Source organism: Sarcophilus harrisii, chromosome 3 (assembly GCF_902635505.1).
Source record: "Sarcophilus harrisii chromosome 3, mSarHar1.11, whole genome shotgun sequence".
NCBI lineage: Eukaryota > Metazoa > Chordata > Mammalia > Dasyuromorphia > Dasyuridae > Sarcophilus > Sarcophilus harrisii.
The window spans coordinates 227,373,605-227,388,921 of NC_045428.1; the positions used below are offsets into that span (position 1 = coordinate 227,373,605).

Here is a 15,317-nt window from a genome sequence, read left to right on the forward strand (position 1 = left end):
GAAAGAACTACTAAGAGGTGGTTAGAGAGGGTGTGAAAAAAAAAATTTGTAATTCAAAATCTTATAAAAGTAAATGTTGATATACAAAAATGTTTGTGGCAGTCCTTTTCATGGTGGCTGGAAACTGGAAACTGAATGGATGCCCATCAAGATTCACTGAATAAATGATGGTATATGAATGTTATGGAATATTATTGTTCTGTAAGAAACTATCAGCAGGATGATTTCAGAAAAGCCTGGAGAGACTTAACATGAACTGGTGCTGAGTGAAATGAACAGAACCAGGAGATCATTTTACACAGCAACAACAATACTATACAATGATCAATTCTGATGGACGAGGTTCTCTTCAACAATGAGATGATTCAGACCAGTTCCAATTGTTCAGTGATGAAGGGAGCCATCTACATCCAGAAAGAAGACTATGGGAACTGAGTGTGGACCACAACATAGCATTCTCACTCTTTCTGTTGATGTTTGCTTGTATTTTGTTTTCCTTCTCAGGTTTTTTTTTCTTTCTAGATCCAATTTTTCTTGTGCAGCAAGATAACTGTATGGATATGTATACATATATTGGATTTAACAATATTTTAACATGTATTGGAATACCTGCCATCTAGGGGAGGGGGTGAGGTAAAGGAGGGGAAAATTTGGAACAGAAGGTTTTACAGAGGTGAATGTTAAAAATTCCTGTGCATATTCCTATGAAAATAAGCAGCTTTAATTTAATTGATTTACATCAATGATCATTGCTTTAGGATGAAATATATACATATGTTTTATATTAGTCTTTTGTCTTCTCCTTGTTTTATGGGACTGTGTCATTTCTTCTTAACTAGATTGACAGAGACCCTATTTTCTTTCTTTCTTTCTTTCTTTTTTTTTTTTTTTTAAAATACAGAGGCCCTATTTTCAACTTCTTTTGTATTTCCTAACTTTCACATGTAGGTCTTCATTTTGCTCTCTGAAGTAACACAGAATAAACCTACTCTCCTTTATACATGACAGTTTTTCAAATTTTGAAATGTCTTATTGTTTGTTGTAAGTTCTCATACCCCTATACATACCCATTTAATCTATTTGTATGTCACTGATCAGTGAAATAACTCAGCATTTCTTTAAACACTTTTAGCAGGGCAGTTTTTCCCCAAAGCAAACAGTTATTTAAAAAGCATCAAATTGTGTACTGGCAAAGAAGATGCAAAAGAATTAGAAGAAAGGGGCCCCTGTCAATCTAGTTAGGAAGAAATGACATCATCGCATGCACAATAGGGTACAGAAGCCAATGTACGATCATATACACACTGCTTTAAAAAGTGGTGAGGAAGCATAAAGTCAGGCCAGGGACATCTGTTTCATGATTGCAGCAATGATTACAGATTGAAAGTGAGACAGGAGAGCATTGCAAACCAAGGCACCAGAACAGGTACTACTAATGGTTACCCAGAGTAGGGGTGGGGGAAAAGAAAGCCTTCAGGGGTGAGGGTAAGGGTAGTCTAACTGGGGATACAGTAATTATGGAATGAGAAGTAGCAAAAAAATACTCCATATTCGAGGATCTGGAGTTGAGGATTTTAGAGGAAGTATACATAACACTGGAAACTCTTATGCAGAAAATGACATAATAAAATTGGTGGTTTGAAGAAAGCCACCAGAAGTGGGAGAAAAATTATCCTTAGAGCTACATGAACAAGATGAATTGAAGAGGGGAGAGAGTGGAGACAGGAAGATCAGATAAGAAGACTATTAAAAATAATCCTAGTATGAAGTTATAAAGGTCCTGGACTAGGGTGGTATAGAGCACAATAACTAGACATGAAGGTGAATAAGAATGAACCAGAGCATTTGAGAATGTTTAAGGTTTACTATGCTTTTCCTGTGGATGTTTAATTTACAATCACGAGATCTCAGAACAAGAAAGCAAGAGCTTGTCTGTTCTCTGTTTCTGATACAGAGACAGAAAAAAAAAATGGTTTATTCAGTATGAGAAACATTTTATTTTCTCCTGTTGGATTCATATTTTTTTTTTCTTGTTGAAGTTAATTATTTCAGTCATGTCTGATTATTCATGACCCCATTTGGGGTTTTCTTGGCAAAGATACTGAAGTGATTTGCCATTTCCTAATCCAGTTCATTTTACAGATGAGGAAACTGAGGCAGGATCTGAACTCCTGAAGATGTGACTTCCTGCTTCCCAGTCCAATGCTCTATCCACTGGGCCACCTAGCTGCCCTCTGGGTTCATAGTAGACTAGTATTAATTCAGAACTGTTATACAATAATTATTCTTCAGTGGAGATGATAAGAATTCAAAGACAGGGATATAATCATTGAATGCTTCTCAAAAATCAGATCTCATAGAATGTAAAGAGTTGGAAGTAAAATTAAAGTTTATCCAATCTTATCTATCATTCAGTACAGAAATTCCTTCTAAATTGCTATGCTAATTTTCAGTAGTAATAATTTACCTCTCCAAATTTTTAATTCCTTCTCTTCCACTGCTTAAATACTTCCAAAACCCAGGAAATTTACCAGCCCAAAGGTAGCATGTTTCATTGTTGGACAGTTCTAATTGTTAAGCTTCTCATATTAAGCCAGAATCATCTTCCTTCTAACTTTGGCATGTTGGTCCAATCCAGAATAAGTCAAAGTCTCTCTTCTTGTGACAGCTTTTTATTTGAAATATTCATCAACACCAATCAATAATCATTAATTAAATTAACCATCACTTATTAACACAATGATTACATTATTAATTATTATTTATTATATGAATTATTATTTATTAATTTGATTAACATGAAATTATTTATCCATCTCAAAATGTTTGTTTTTAATTTTTGAAATGTTTTACTGGATTTTAGCCTTCTCTTTACACAAACAAAAAAAACCACCCATTTTCTTCAATCATTTCACATTTGACAAGATTTCTAAACCTTTTACCATTCCAGTTATCCTCCTCTTTGGAGTTCTAGTTTATTAAGTTTCCTTAGGCCATTGAATTTCCCCAAACCACTGAAGAAACACCAACATGGCTGCAGGCAAGATCCTTTGCATAATAGATTTAATTGCACTTTCTGTCAAGCAGACATGCATTCTCTAGTAAGTCCTGTGGCTACTATAAGAGGTTGTACTGTCCCTTTTCAGTTAGGATGATCTCTATTAGTAGTAACAAACTAAATAGCACTATTTATTGGAGAGCAGCATTTGGCAGACAGTGGGTCTGTTCTGAATTCTATCCAAGTTGGCTTAGTTTCTGAGTTAATAAAAGGACTTTGTTATAAAACAGTCTCACTCAGCCAATCTCTGGGCATAGAGTCCCCCAGTAATAGGAAAAGTGCCACATTAAGGTCTAGAGAATCTAGGGTTTTTCAAAACCAAGATATTCATTTTTTTTTGATCCCTTAAAGAGGTGCCTAGAAATTTTGTTTACTCCTGAAAGGCACAGCTCTTGACTTTACACAGTGCAATGGATAATTCAGGTGAGGAAGACCTGAATTAATGCTCAGCTTTTTTGATTTTTACTAGCTATGTGACACAATGGGGATGATAATAACACCTACCTTCCAGGGTTCTTGTGAGACAAAACAAGATATTTGTAAAGCATTTTTAAGGACCCTGAAGAGATGGTTTTCATTACTATCTTCATTATTATAATAATTATCACATTAACAAATATTACATTGTATGACAATGTTTGACTTTTTTCATGAGATGTCAATAAATTACTAAAATATTAACTAGAAAATTATACTTATTTAGTAATGGGCCTGAGAAAAGGTAAAAGCATCCCATTCTTCATTCTTTCCTTTGCTCTTAATTGAAGCTATTTCAAGATATAATCTTATAAAGACAGATTCTGCTCTACAGAAACTTATCTGTACTGTGCTGAGGCTTGTCTCCTGACACTCAGTGGACGTGGGTTTCTACTCTTTTTTCTCAATGTGGATCATTTCAGATATTATAGCTGTCAAGGAAGTTAAAAACCCTATATTTTTCATGTACTCTGCACTTCCTTCCCAAAAGGAATTGAAAGTCTGAAATGATCTGAAATAGATTTAAGAAAAGATCAAAACTAGACAATAAAATGTGCTTACAGCTCAGCATCTAGTTACCATATTACCTCTTGGGTTCAGGAGTGAACAGCAGTGGAGGGATATTCAAGATAAGTGGATCTTGGACCTGAGATACTGCCAGATGGACAGACAGGTTATGGCCTAATGATTCATCTCTGTGGTTCATAAATGTGTAGTCATTTCTGAAATTGTGAGCTGATATTTCAAAAGATGATTATATGCACAATTTAACCACAAGGCCATTCATGCCCTTTGAGTGCCATTAGATTAACAACTGTTTTCATGTTGGCTTTTCTTAGTTATTTATTTTTTAATAAACACATTCTCCATCCTTCCCTCCAATATTTCCTATTTCCTGTCCAATGTGATTTATTCAATTGGAATTCTATTATTATCTTTAAAAAATAAATTCCAAGTTAGTGCAAATGATACTTAGATTTCACAGAACACATTAATTCCTGATCTGTTGCTATAAAGCATCCTTACTAGCTCTGCTCTTTCTTTCAGAAACAGATGGAAGCAGTCCAAGTGTATGATTAACTTCTTAGTCCCAGCAATTTCCTATTACTCTCCTTCCCTAGATTTCAAGATTGACCTCTCGCTTCTCTACTCAGCTTGATAAATCATGTGAATACTTTTTTTGATCACTTATCTCCTATTTACTTCATGTGAAGGAAGATCAATCATAAGTGGAGGCACTTCATATGCTATACACATATATGTTCTTCCTAACAGCATTTTGCCTTTTTTCTATCAACTTTACCTGTCTTCTTGTCCCCAATGTCTGTTTATACTAAATACATGCATTTGTCAACAACTGAGCTCATGCAAGGATACAGATATACTACACTTAAAAATTAATTTCATCTCAATTTACTTCACTTCAATTTATTTCAAGAAACATTGAATGCTTGTCTATTCTGTTGGCTCGATAGCAGCAAAAGGGCAAATGGTAGTGGATGGAAGAATCACAACTAGAATCAGGAAGAGGACACAGATTGGGCAGGGGTGAGCAAAGGCAAATTACTTCAATATTCAGTAACTCTCAAAGACTTTAAGTTGCAGATAAGTTGCGGATCTATATCATTGGAGAGAGTTTCTACTCACTGATGAATTCATAAATCTAGACCCTTTACTTCCATAATTCCCACTTAAAATAAATATACATGAAAAGCATAACTATAATAGAAGAAAGGGACATCAGACTGGTGTTTCTCTTTTTCATACATAGGATTTCTTTTAATTGACATTTTTCTTTCTAAAATTTTTGTTTTCCCCGTTTCATTCTCACTCTTTATTAAGGGAATTGAGCAAAGAATATTGACATGCTGGTGATCTCAATTGCATGTCTATCCAAGCCCCACTGATGAAAAACTGTTAAAAGCGAATGGGAGAAAGGAACCCTCAAGACCATCCTGACGGTAGGCGGCCCAAGCCACCATTACTGAGCTGCATTACTGAAGTGACAAATGGGCAGAATGAGCAAGCAGAGGCCCAATTCCTCACACTGCCCCGCCAGCATTTTTTTCAATTCTGACCTCCAATATGCCTTGGATGATTGTTGCTAAGGCACAGACTGAACTTAAAGCTCAAATGAAACCAGAGAAGGGGGGCCGTTTCCACAGATAGGATTTTGGCTAATGGTCTCCCTCATTTTAATTTGTTAAGATTCAGTTTTAATCACTATACCCTTGTTGATGTTGAAAGGATATTATCCTAACAGTCAAATTACTGGCTGTTCCAATAAAACCAAAGCAGCAAATAAATGAAGCAATCTTGGGGAAGCACAGCTAGGAAGAATTTCAAGATGTCATCAGGCAAACTCCTCCCTGATGGCTGGATACCTGAACCATCTCAGAGAGATGAGATGTGGCTATCTGTTCTCAGGAAGGGAAATGTCATATATTTTCCTTGTAGCCTATCTCATAAGGGCCTATCGGTGAATTTCTTCTGGGAAGGCAAAATTTTGTTTTTTACTGGGAAAACTGATATAAGTAGTTATTTTCTGCAACATAAGATCATGATCATTGAAGTTCCTAAGAGACCACAAGATGCTGAGTTTCATCAAGGAGAACATTTGAAATAAAATATTACCTTTGAGGGCTGGGGCTTTTCTTTTTTTTTTTTTTTTTTTTTTTAACTTTTGTGTCCTCAACACCTGGCTCAGAGGGATAGACTAGGAGCTTAATAAGTGCTTGTTGACTTAAAGGATTTTTTGTGACCTTAAATAATGTACTTACAACACCATAAAAGTTAGTTTTTATTAAGCTCCTACTATGTGCTAAACTCTGTGCTAAGCATTGGGGATATAAAGAAGGGCAAACACAACAGCAGCAACAATAAAAAGTTCCTGCTCAACAGGAAGCTCACAAACTAATGGAGGGGACAACATATCCCTGTTTTCCTACAATAAATCACACAAGAACCCTTTGAGGAAAGTAATGAAGGCATTACTATTTAGGAAGCAAGGTTATAGAGAGGTGAAACAACAGTGACCAAATGATCAAGTGACCAAGCAGAGATTTTCAAGTCCTGATCTTCTGACTTCAAATTCAGCGACCTTTTCATGACCACAAAGTTATCTTTATAGCAAATTCCCATCTGGAATGCTGCAGGCAATGGGAACTGCTATTCTTGGAGAACGTAAACAAGTCAAAAACTAAGATGATCAAGGAGGGTGAAGGGGTTAACGGGTGTGGACATCCTAAACTAAAACTTTAGAATGTGAAAAGTTAAAATCTGTGAGAGAATGTGACTTGTCTCTTCCAACCACAAAGAGTCCAACCTGATTGATATAATTAAATAACAACAACAAAAACCCCAATCCAATTCCTCAAGCCCATTGAATTTAACAGTAACAGTTATTAAGCATCCACTTAGGGCCCATCATTATGCTAGGCAACAGGAAAAATATGAAATTTAGATGAGTCCCTGCCCTTGTGGAGTTTACCATCTAGTAGATTTTGACAGGTGGCAAAGGGAGAAAATAAACAGATTGGAGTAAGGTTCAGATAAATTAATGAATTATTGTTTAATAACAGAGCTAATCTTTGGAGTATGGTATTATAGAAGGGCATCCAGAATCCTCACACATTGACTTAAGGTATTACTCACTGTTTGAGACATAACAATGGACTGAAAAGAATAGAAATATGACCTTGTATGCTACTTTTCAATCTTCTATAACAGAAGTTTATTCAAAAGTACATGCAAATTGAGATAATTATATTCCCCACCTGACTTAGATGGCCTAAAATTCATTAATAAAAATATTGGAAAACCTGAACCCAATTAATTCAAAGCCTACTTCTTCCTTTTTTTTTAAATCCCTTGCATTTTGAATTAATGAGTTCTTACTGTATCTCCAAATGATTACAAATGCTTCTCATTTATGGTGATTGCACCTTTGGCCCTGAAACATCCACAAAGCCCATAGAACTGGTCAGCAAAATAGACTAGAGCAGACAGCTTTTTACTGCATTATGAGGATCACATTACAAAGTCAACAAATCATTTTGAAATCTCTTTGTGACTAGAGTTCACATAATACCAAAGAGAAGGCATGTAATACTTCTAGACACTTTAGATAGAGACTATTCAGGTATAAATTGTTGAACTACAAAGTAAAAAAGCCCTAACATATATAGTTGAAGATATGGCATATGCATAAGAATGGTACATTGTGTTTTTAAGAAGTAAATCTATTTTATAGATATTCTCATCTTTTCTTCTTTCCCCTCTTTCCTATGAGATCTATGTTTAATCACTTAGCCTTATGTTTACTTACCAGAATGAACTTGTTTCTGGTTTGGAAAATATGTTTTTCTTTGTCATGTTTAGAACAGAATAATTATACAATAAAACAAAAACAACTAATTCATTAATTAAGAATTTTAATTTACTTGAGTGAGATAAAATAGTGAAAGCATCATTGCTAGTCCAATGTCCCTCAAAACTTTCTGTATGCAAGGAGAGTCTTATCTTTTGGAAGTATATACTAGAATTTTATCTGTTATATTGATGGGTGACTGCTTTCTGTGTTGTGGTCATATCTTCAAAGGGATTTGGTGTCATTCTAAAAATAGGTTTAGGTGAAGTCCACCAAAAGCCATAATGGCTTTGTGTTTTAAACCAAACTATTTTTACCTCATTATGTTTTGTTGAGTAGGTAATTTACTAAAGAAGAAAAATGTCAGGATTTAGAAGATAGTATTTTAAAAATGATAATAGTGAGAAAAACTGATAAAAGGAGATATTATGTCAGAAATTAAATGTGTTCAGATCTCCAAATTCCTTTTCTTTTCAAGAATTAAAATCCTCCACAATTTGTCTGTTAACTCTGCCAAATTTCTAAAAAAGCCTTTCTAAAAGATTTCAATGGCAACTAATCTCGCAGCATGCAGAGTATATACAGTTTTGTCAAAATGAAGGGTTTTCAAGTGAAATAAAAAAATATGATGTTTATAAAATTGAGGTAGAATAAGTTTGGTAGTCTCAGTCTACCACCCATAGAGAATGCTTTTCAGCCATGCACAACAAATAATTCAGCCTAAGTGACAGATTTTGCTCTGGAGAAGCACTGGCTTGAGCTGGTTTACAGAGTCAATTATTGCTCATTCTAAGAAAAAAGTGGAATTGGAAAACTGAAGGCAGGGCTGAGGTGGAGGTGGAATATATCACAGGTTTCTCTGGAGGGGGTGAGGGTGAGCCAAACAGGGTTCAAGGGGCTGCCAGGAGAGCATGGGGGAAAAATCTCTTTGCACCACTGTATGACATAGTACCTCACTTGTGGTACCTGCTAGTCCTTTAACTCACAAGCATCAACACAAATTCCTTCCTGCTGTGTCAAAATGGGGGACTGGGGGAGAGGTCTATTCAGGAAGCTATTTTACATCCCCTAATTCAACTTATCTTTCATCCAGTCTTTAAGGCAAACCCTAGCGCCAAATATAGCTCAACAATGTTTATTTATTACATTTACATGTCTTATTTGGTAACGCATGTGAGAAAAAACTAAACAATGCAAGGAAATAAGAAATGGGGAATGCGAGAGCATGAATTGTTGAAATTCGTGTATAAAGCATTTCAACCGAGAACCTCATCAACAGAAAGATAACTTCCAGTAAAAGGATTTGGACAAAGTCAGAAGAAAACATTTCAAAATAAATGAAGTACTTATTGCTGAAAAATAAGCTTAGATTTCAACAAACTCTAAAGCTCACAATTTACTGTATCATTCATGCTTTTCCCACTAAGTTTCTTATCTCGTCTCATAGCACAACAAGGGATTTTGCACACACTCTATGAAATACAACAAGACTGTGATTTTTGCAGTAATAAACTCCACACATGCATGACAAATCCAAGCATGCAAAGTGTTTAACATCCCAGTTCACAGATACTTTGGGGACAAAAATCCGATTATGAATTATATGCCACAATAAATAGGGCTCAACGTTTCATAAAGCAATTTATAGTTCATAAAAATGACAAAATGTACCTGTCAGACAGAACGCGGAGAGCAGATCTCTGTGCGGCCTGCTGGAAGAAAGGGCAGAGATGTTTATTTTATATTCTGACTTTTAAATTATGTGCTCAATCAACACTTAAGAAAAAAACGTGTTACACACATTTTTGTCATGTGGCCAAATTTCAAACTACCAACCAAGTAGCAGACAGTGTTTCATGAAATGAACATTCCAGATGAATAAATGTGAGACTCTGTGATGTACACCATTGCACAGGAGAATTGTCACATAGTATTTTAGAGAGGAAGAACTCTTATTTAGGTAATTTTAGCAAATCTAAGGAAATCAAACAAAGACAAAAGTTTTCTTTTTACTCTGATCACTTATCCCATATTCTAGTATTTTTACCTAAAAAAAGAGTGTTTACTTTGATTTTTTTAAAAACACCATCCCCTGCCTTGATAGACACCAAGCTGTAATTTTGGGCCAGGAGTCAGATTTATGGGAAGGAATCTCTCTTCCTTGATTAAACTGTGCTCCAATTCTTCTATCTACTTCCTCTTTCTCTGAACAGCTTCTTGTATTGGCTTGAGTAGTTTGTCTTTTGTTCTTGAAGAGGACCATGACATCAGGAAGATAAGTGATGGAGGGCTGTGCAAGGTCACCTGCCTCATTTTCCTCTCCAGAGCCATCTGGGTCTGGAGATGGCCCTAGATGCAATGGGAGACCTGGGCTTTTTTTTAAGGTAAAGTCTTTAACAGATCTCAGTTTGATCGAAGCAACACCCAATCAGTGATTAAGACTAGGTAAGAAATGAGGAAGAGAATGATCTCTTTTACCAAATTAAAAAAAAAAAAAAAGAAACAGGGTGAAAGATCCTCAGATTTTCTGGACAAAACAGAAACAATTTGCTACTTTCATTCACTCTGAACCAATCAGAACCCCCAAAATGACCAAGTTTGGGCTTAATCTGGGACTTATTATTGGTCCAGGAAATAGGGCAAGGAGCTCAGGAAGGAACATTTATTCTATTGCCTCTTACTCTAGTGTAATTCTTAGGAAGCAAAAAGATGTCTGAAGATCTAGATTGATTCTAGAATAATCCAAGAGATTAAAAAAAACAGGTGATGTGTTTTACATGGTAGTTTTTATTGTGCTTTATTGGATCAGTTCCAAAAACCAGACCTCTCAACAACAGACAGATAAATATAGATAACTTGAGGAACTTCTAAAATATTCCTGTATATTATGATACTGATAGAGTTGGAAAATGTGGAATCTTCAGAGTGCAAACACCTAAAGAGCAGAATCATTGCATTTTTAATTTTTAATTTTTTTTACAGACATGAAAATATTTTCAATAGCAAATAATACTGGCCCTCTGCATGTCAGTGCCCCACATAGTGGATGTTTCACAAATGCTTGCGTATGGCAAGAATGCATGGGTTTGATCTAGATCACTGGAGGAAGTGCCCACGTTGGAGAGAGTGTAGATTTACTGAAATATTGAAATACATCATTCTTACTCTTCATTTTAAAATCAAGCCTTTTCCTTCTTCATTATTCTCATCTCTATCTCCTAAGACAGTTCAATCTATACTATTTTCACTGAAGACGGCAAGTGTTCAACATATAAACCTTACATGTTCCAGATTCCCCATCTAAAGGGATTTATGGAACCCAACAGGTTTTGGGAGCCAAACTTGAAAAACAAGTTGGCTTACTATTGTTGGGAAGGCTTTGATGAAGACACCTAAAGGTCTGAGTTCCCCAAAAGAAAAGTGAGTATCCTGTAACTTCGTCTGACCTCTAAAAATTAGCACACATCCTATTTTGCCTAACAGAGAGAAAGTCAAATAGCAATTTCTAGCACTGATTTCTGGCTTTCCCTGAAACATTTTGTATGTTTTTAGGTTCACATCTTTCATTTTTATTTAACTGTCTCTTAGCACAGGGTTTAAAATGGTATAGGACCACTTAAGAAGCATGTATCGTAAGCTATTCCTAGTACAGCAGAATGAATTTAAAAAATTGTAATTAGACTGGACTAATAGAGCTGAAAGGAACCTGAGAGTTTGTTTAGTCCAACTCTTTCCACCTCCACTCCTCACCTCATTTTAGAGCTAAGGTGGTTTATGTGACTTGCCTAAAAGTAAGTAAGTTAGTGACAGAGCAAGAAATGGAATTTGGGTTTTCTGACTTCCAGTTCAATGTTAAGTTTACTCTTCCAGGCTACTTTTCAATCTGTTTTATGTAGCAGGTAGTTTCAGTGAATGTCACCGAAGAAATTTCTCCAAGATTAGTGTTGATGGGGTCTTTTGTTCTAAAATCTCCAAGGACTCCCAACTGTCCAATCATCAGGGTTTAATATAACTCTCTCTCCTTCAAAAAAAGAAAACATGTTTTTATGTTTTTTAAATATTATAAATAAATATATTTTCATTATGGTTGATTTTTAAATTTTAATTTCTGTTTATTTATTTCTCTTTTTCACTTATACTTCCACTGTGGGAAATAAAAAAAAAGAGGAGATTGTGAGACAGTGGTTTGGGAAAGCTCCCTCTCAGTTTAATAACAGGGACAAAATGGTACCACTCACAAAATGATGTTGTCTTCCTATGACTGATCACTCTTTTAATATTTTAGTGCTATTTATGTAAAAACTTAAGCAACAGGGTGGTACTTAGTACCATCTATTGCTTGCTCCACTATTTTTAATAGTCTGATTTTGATTGTGCTATTTAATTTGCATTTTATTTCACATCATTAAAAACTTTACTGAGGACAACTCATCATCCATCAAAGAAAGAGATGAAAATATGTTAAATGTTCTATATAATTCCTTGAAATAAGAGACTATGCTAGCTGTGTGATTTTTTAAATAAGGATTATGGCTTTAGATTAAAATTTGATACCACAAACCATGCCCAAAGATCTCTAGAATTTATGACTGTAAAAAAAATTTCCTTTGGTTCCTCTACATTATTTCATATTACTGTTGGAAAGTAATGAAATAAATAAACATTGGATTTAAACTTTACTACAGGGTATGAAATAGCAAAGAAAAAATTACTTAGGTGACTCATGAAGTGAAGCCTGAAAAACTACCCACAATAAATTAGATGAATAGCCCAATTTCACTTGCTCAAGAGCCATAGATTACAGGGAACCAATTTTCTCTCTTCCCAGATCTCCCCCTACTTCATCTCCATACCCCATCCAAACTTCTCCATTACTCTACCCTAAGCAAAATGGATTATGGTTACATTTAAAAGAATACTTCATTGATATGCCCTGAGTTCATTAATCATTCATAGACGTACCCCACGTATATGTGAGACAAAACAAGTTCTCTGCCAATAGTAATCCTTTTCAGCTTCTCATTCTCTAGCGATTATATCTTCTGTTTCCATTCTTTATTGCAATGTGCCTAGTGCTTGGGAACCTAATCGGCAGATATTCAGGTTTCACTGTGTACTAAATAAACTACCAAAATTACTTAAAGTATCACAAAATCCAATGTGCTGTTAAAGGGAAATCAACAAAGAAATGCTTTTGTTATAATTGGAATGGGATAAAATACTAAGAGTAAGTTTATGGATTTTGGAGCACAAGGGTAGAATAAGGTGAAGCTCCTGAAGCTTGGAGAGTCCAAGGAATCTCCAAGTCCCTATTCAGTAATTATAGAGGGTTAGCTTGTTAGGTGGCTGTTTGGGGATAACAACAATCACAAGGAGAGCTTTTGGAGGTGTTAGTAATCAATACAATAACCAGAACCCTGAACTTGGAGACAGAAAAGATCTGTGTTTAAATTCCACCTCAGACATTTTCTAGCTGATTGACTCCAGGGATATAATTTTCTCTTGGTGGAGAAAATGTTAACTGTGTAGATTAAACTTAAAAGGATGAAGTGTGTATGACACTTTCCCAGCCCCTGGACTGATGATTAATTATTCACCAGCATAACTCTATATGCACACACAAACACTACACACATATGTATCTATACACACATGTTTGCATTATACTTTAAGGGTCTATGATTTCATCCAAGGAGGTATTCCCTCCCAAAGGAAAGATCACAACTCATCCATCTTCATCCTGTGTACTTCTCATAAATTACACAAAAAAATCTTCCTTTAGATTTCTTGACATTGCTTATATACCAGCAGAGCACACTCTCACTCTTTAGACGTGACTAACCCATTTCCTTTTGCAGACATCTCTTTCTCTCTAGTGCACAATTTTTCATTGATAATACAAATTATGAACCACAGGAAGAGAACAAGCAAGTTTCTGCAGAGAGTATTTTATAGTGGGTCACATAATTACAGTCATGCAATTTCCTGGAAGATGCATAGAATAAAGTATCCCACTGTACTTATCGCTTGTTGTTGTGGATGATTGTTGAGTCTAAAAAGCATCTGATTTGGTAGAGTAGTTGCTGCTTTAAACATTCTCCTCCAATGAGATATCTTGTCTCATATATGTTAAAATCATGTAAAAGTGCTTTAGAGATGTAAAAAGTGAGAAAACTTTGTTTAATGACTGTCAGATTGTCAAGCAAGGAATAAAAACATGGACAAACCCCTTGCCAAAGGGAGTGTGGAGGTTGTCCACTATAAAGGCCAGATAAAAGAGGGAATCCCTGCCCCAACACATAATAGAAATCTATACATTTATATGTATATGTGTACAATTTATACATATATATATATACATCACACACACACAGGACAAATGAGACAAATGAAGAGAAAAAAGACTGAGAATCCATAAACCAGACAATGGTCTATAAGAAAAAAAATTTAGATTAAGATGTTGAGGAAAATTCCCCTCTTGGGGATCTAAAAAGCCTTCCAAGATGACCATTAAGAACACTGAAACCTAAGAAAGACTATTCCTTTATTTTCTAATATTTCAGCTTCAGATACCCTGAGGGAATAGAGGATACCCTAAAATCTAAGGCATTTGTTGTTAGAAATAGTGCTATTTAGCTCAGACCATCCACAGACCCAAACAGGGACTGTAGATCAATGGGCTTATGGATATAAACTCACTCACAGGAGGAATGGAAATGAGGAGTATAGATATTGACAATTGATAACTAATAATTTTGCATAAAATCTCAGCAGACAATACCAAGTGCCATGTTTCTACATTTGTTTGATCTACTGCATGTAATTATAATTTTGATGTTACAGATTATAGCTTTATTATATATTACAAATATGCATATTTGTAATAATTACTAGGACTACATTATATTCTAATTAGAATATATTTAGCATTAAGTTCCTACAGCTACACATGTGTATTTGATGTATTTGTAGGAAGTACACTTTTTCTTTTTTTACATCAGAACATGAAGAGAAGATGTAAATCCAATGTATAGACACAAATCCAGTGAGAAGAGGATTCCTTTTTCCTTTGGAGCTATGGGCCATAGAGATGGGTCTGATTGGACTGGTGTAGAATGACATACTCCATGGCAAAGACTCAAATTGATACAAGGACAGTTTTGCAAAGATGGAAGTTTAAAAGGAGGTATTTTTTTTTTCCCCCAGCTGGCTATCTTAGAAACCAGAAACCTGAGTGAGACAAATAGTAGTATAACTTTCATGTTGGTCACAGACAGGATCCCTGGGGAACAGAGGAGAAAGAGAAGATCTCCTGACCCAGTTAAAACCTCAACGAGAAGCCTTCAAGATTGCTAGGGTGGTATCCAATACTTTAGGCAATCTGAAGCATATTGAACCACAATTGTGATTAGC

General features: G+C 35.3%; 1 protein-coding gene across 3 annotated transcripts in view; it reads right to left on the reverse strand.

The window, feature by feature from the left end:
- Window positions 1-15,317, reverse strand: part of AFF3 (AF4/FMR2 family member 3) — a 650,210-nt gene that overhangs the window by 106,126 nt on the left and 528,767 nt on the right. For 2 of the 3 annotated variants that reach the window (XM_031963628.1, XM_031963627.1), the window contains exon 9: window positions 9,576-9,616. In XM_031963628.1, the coding sequence (XP_031819488.1) occupies window positions 9,576-9,616 (41 nt within the window). The remainder of the gene's footprint in view (window positions 1-9,575; window positions 9,617-15,317) is intronic. The other variant, XM_031963629.1, reaches the window with a different exon arrangement.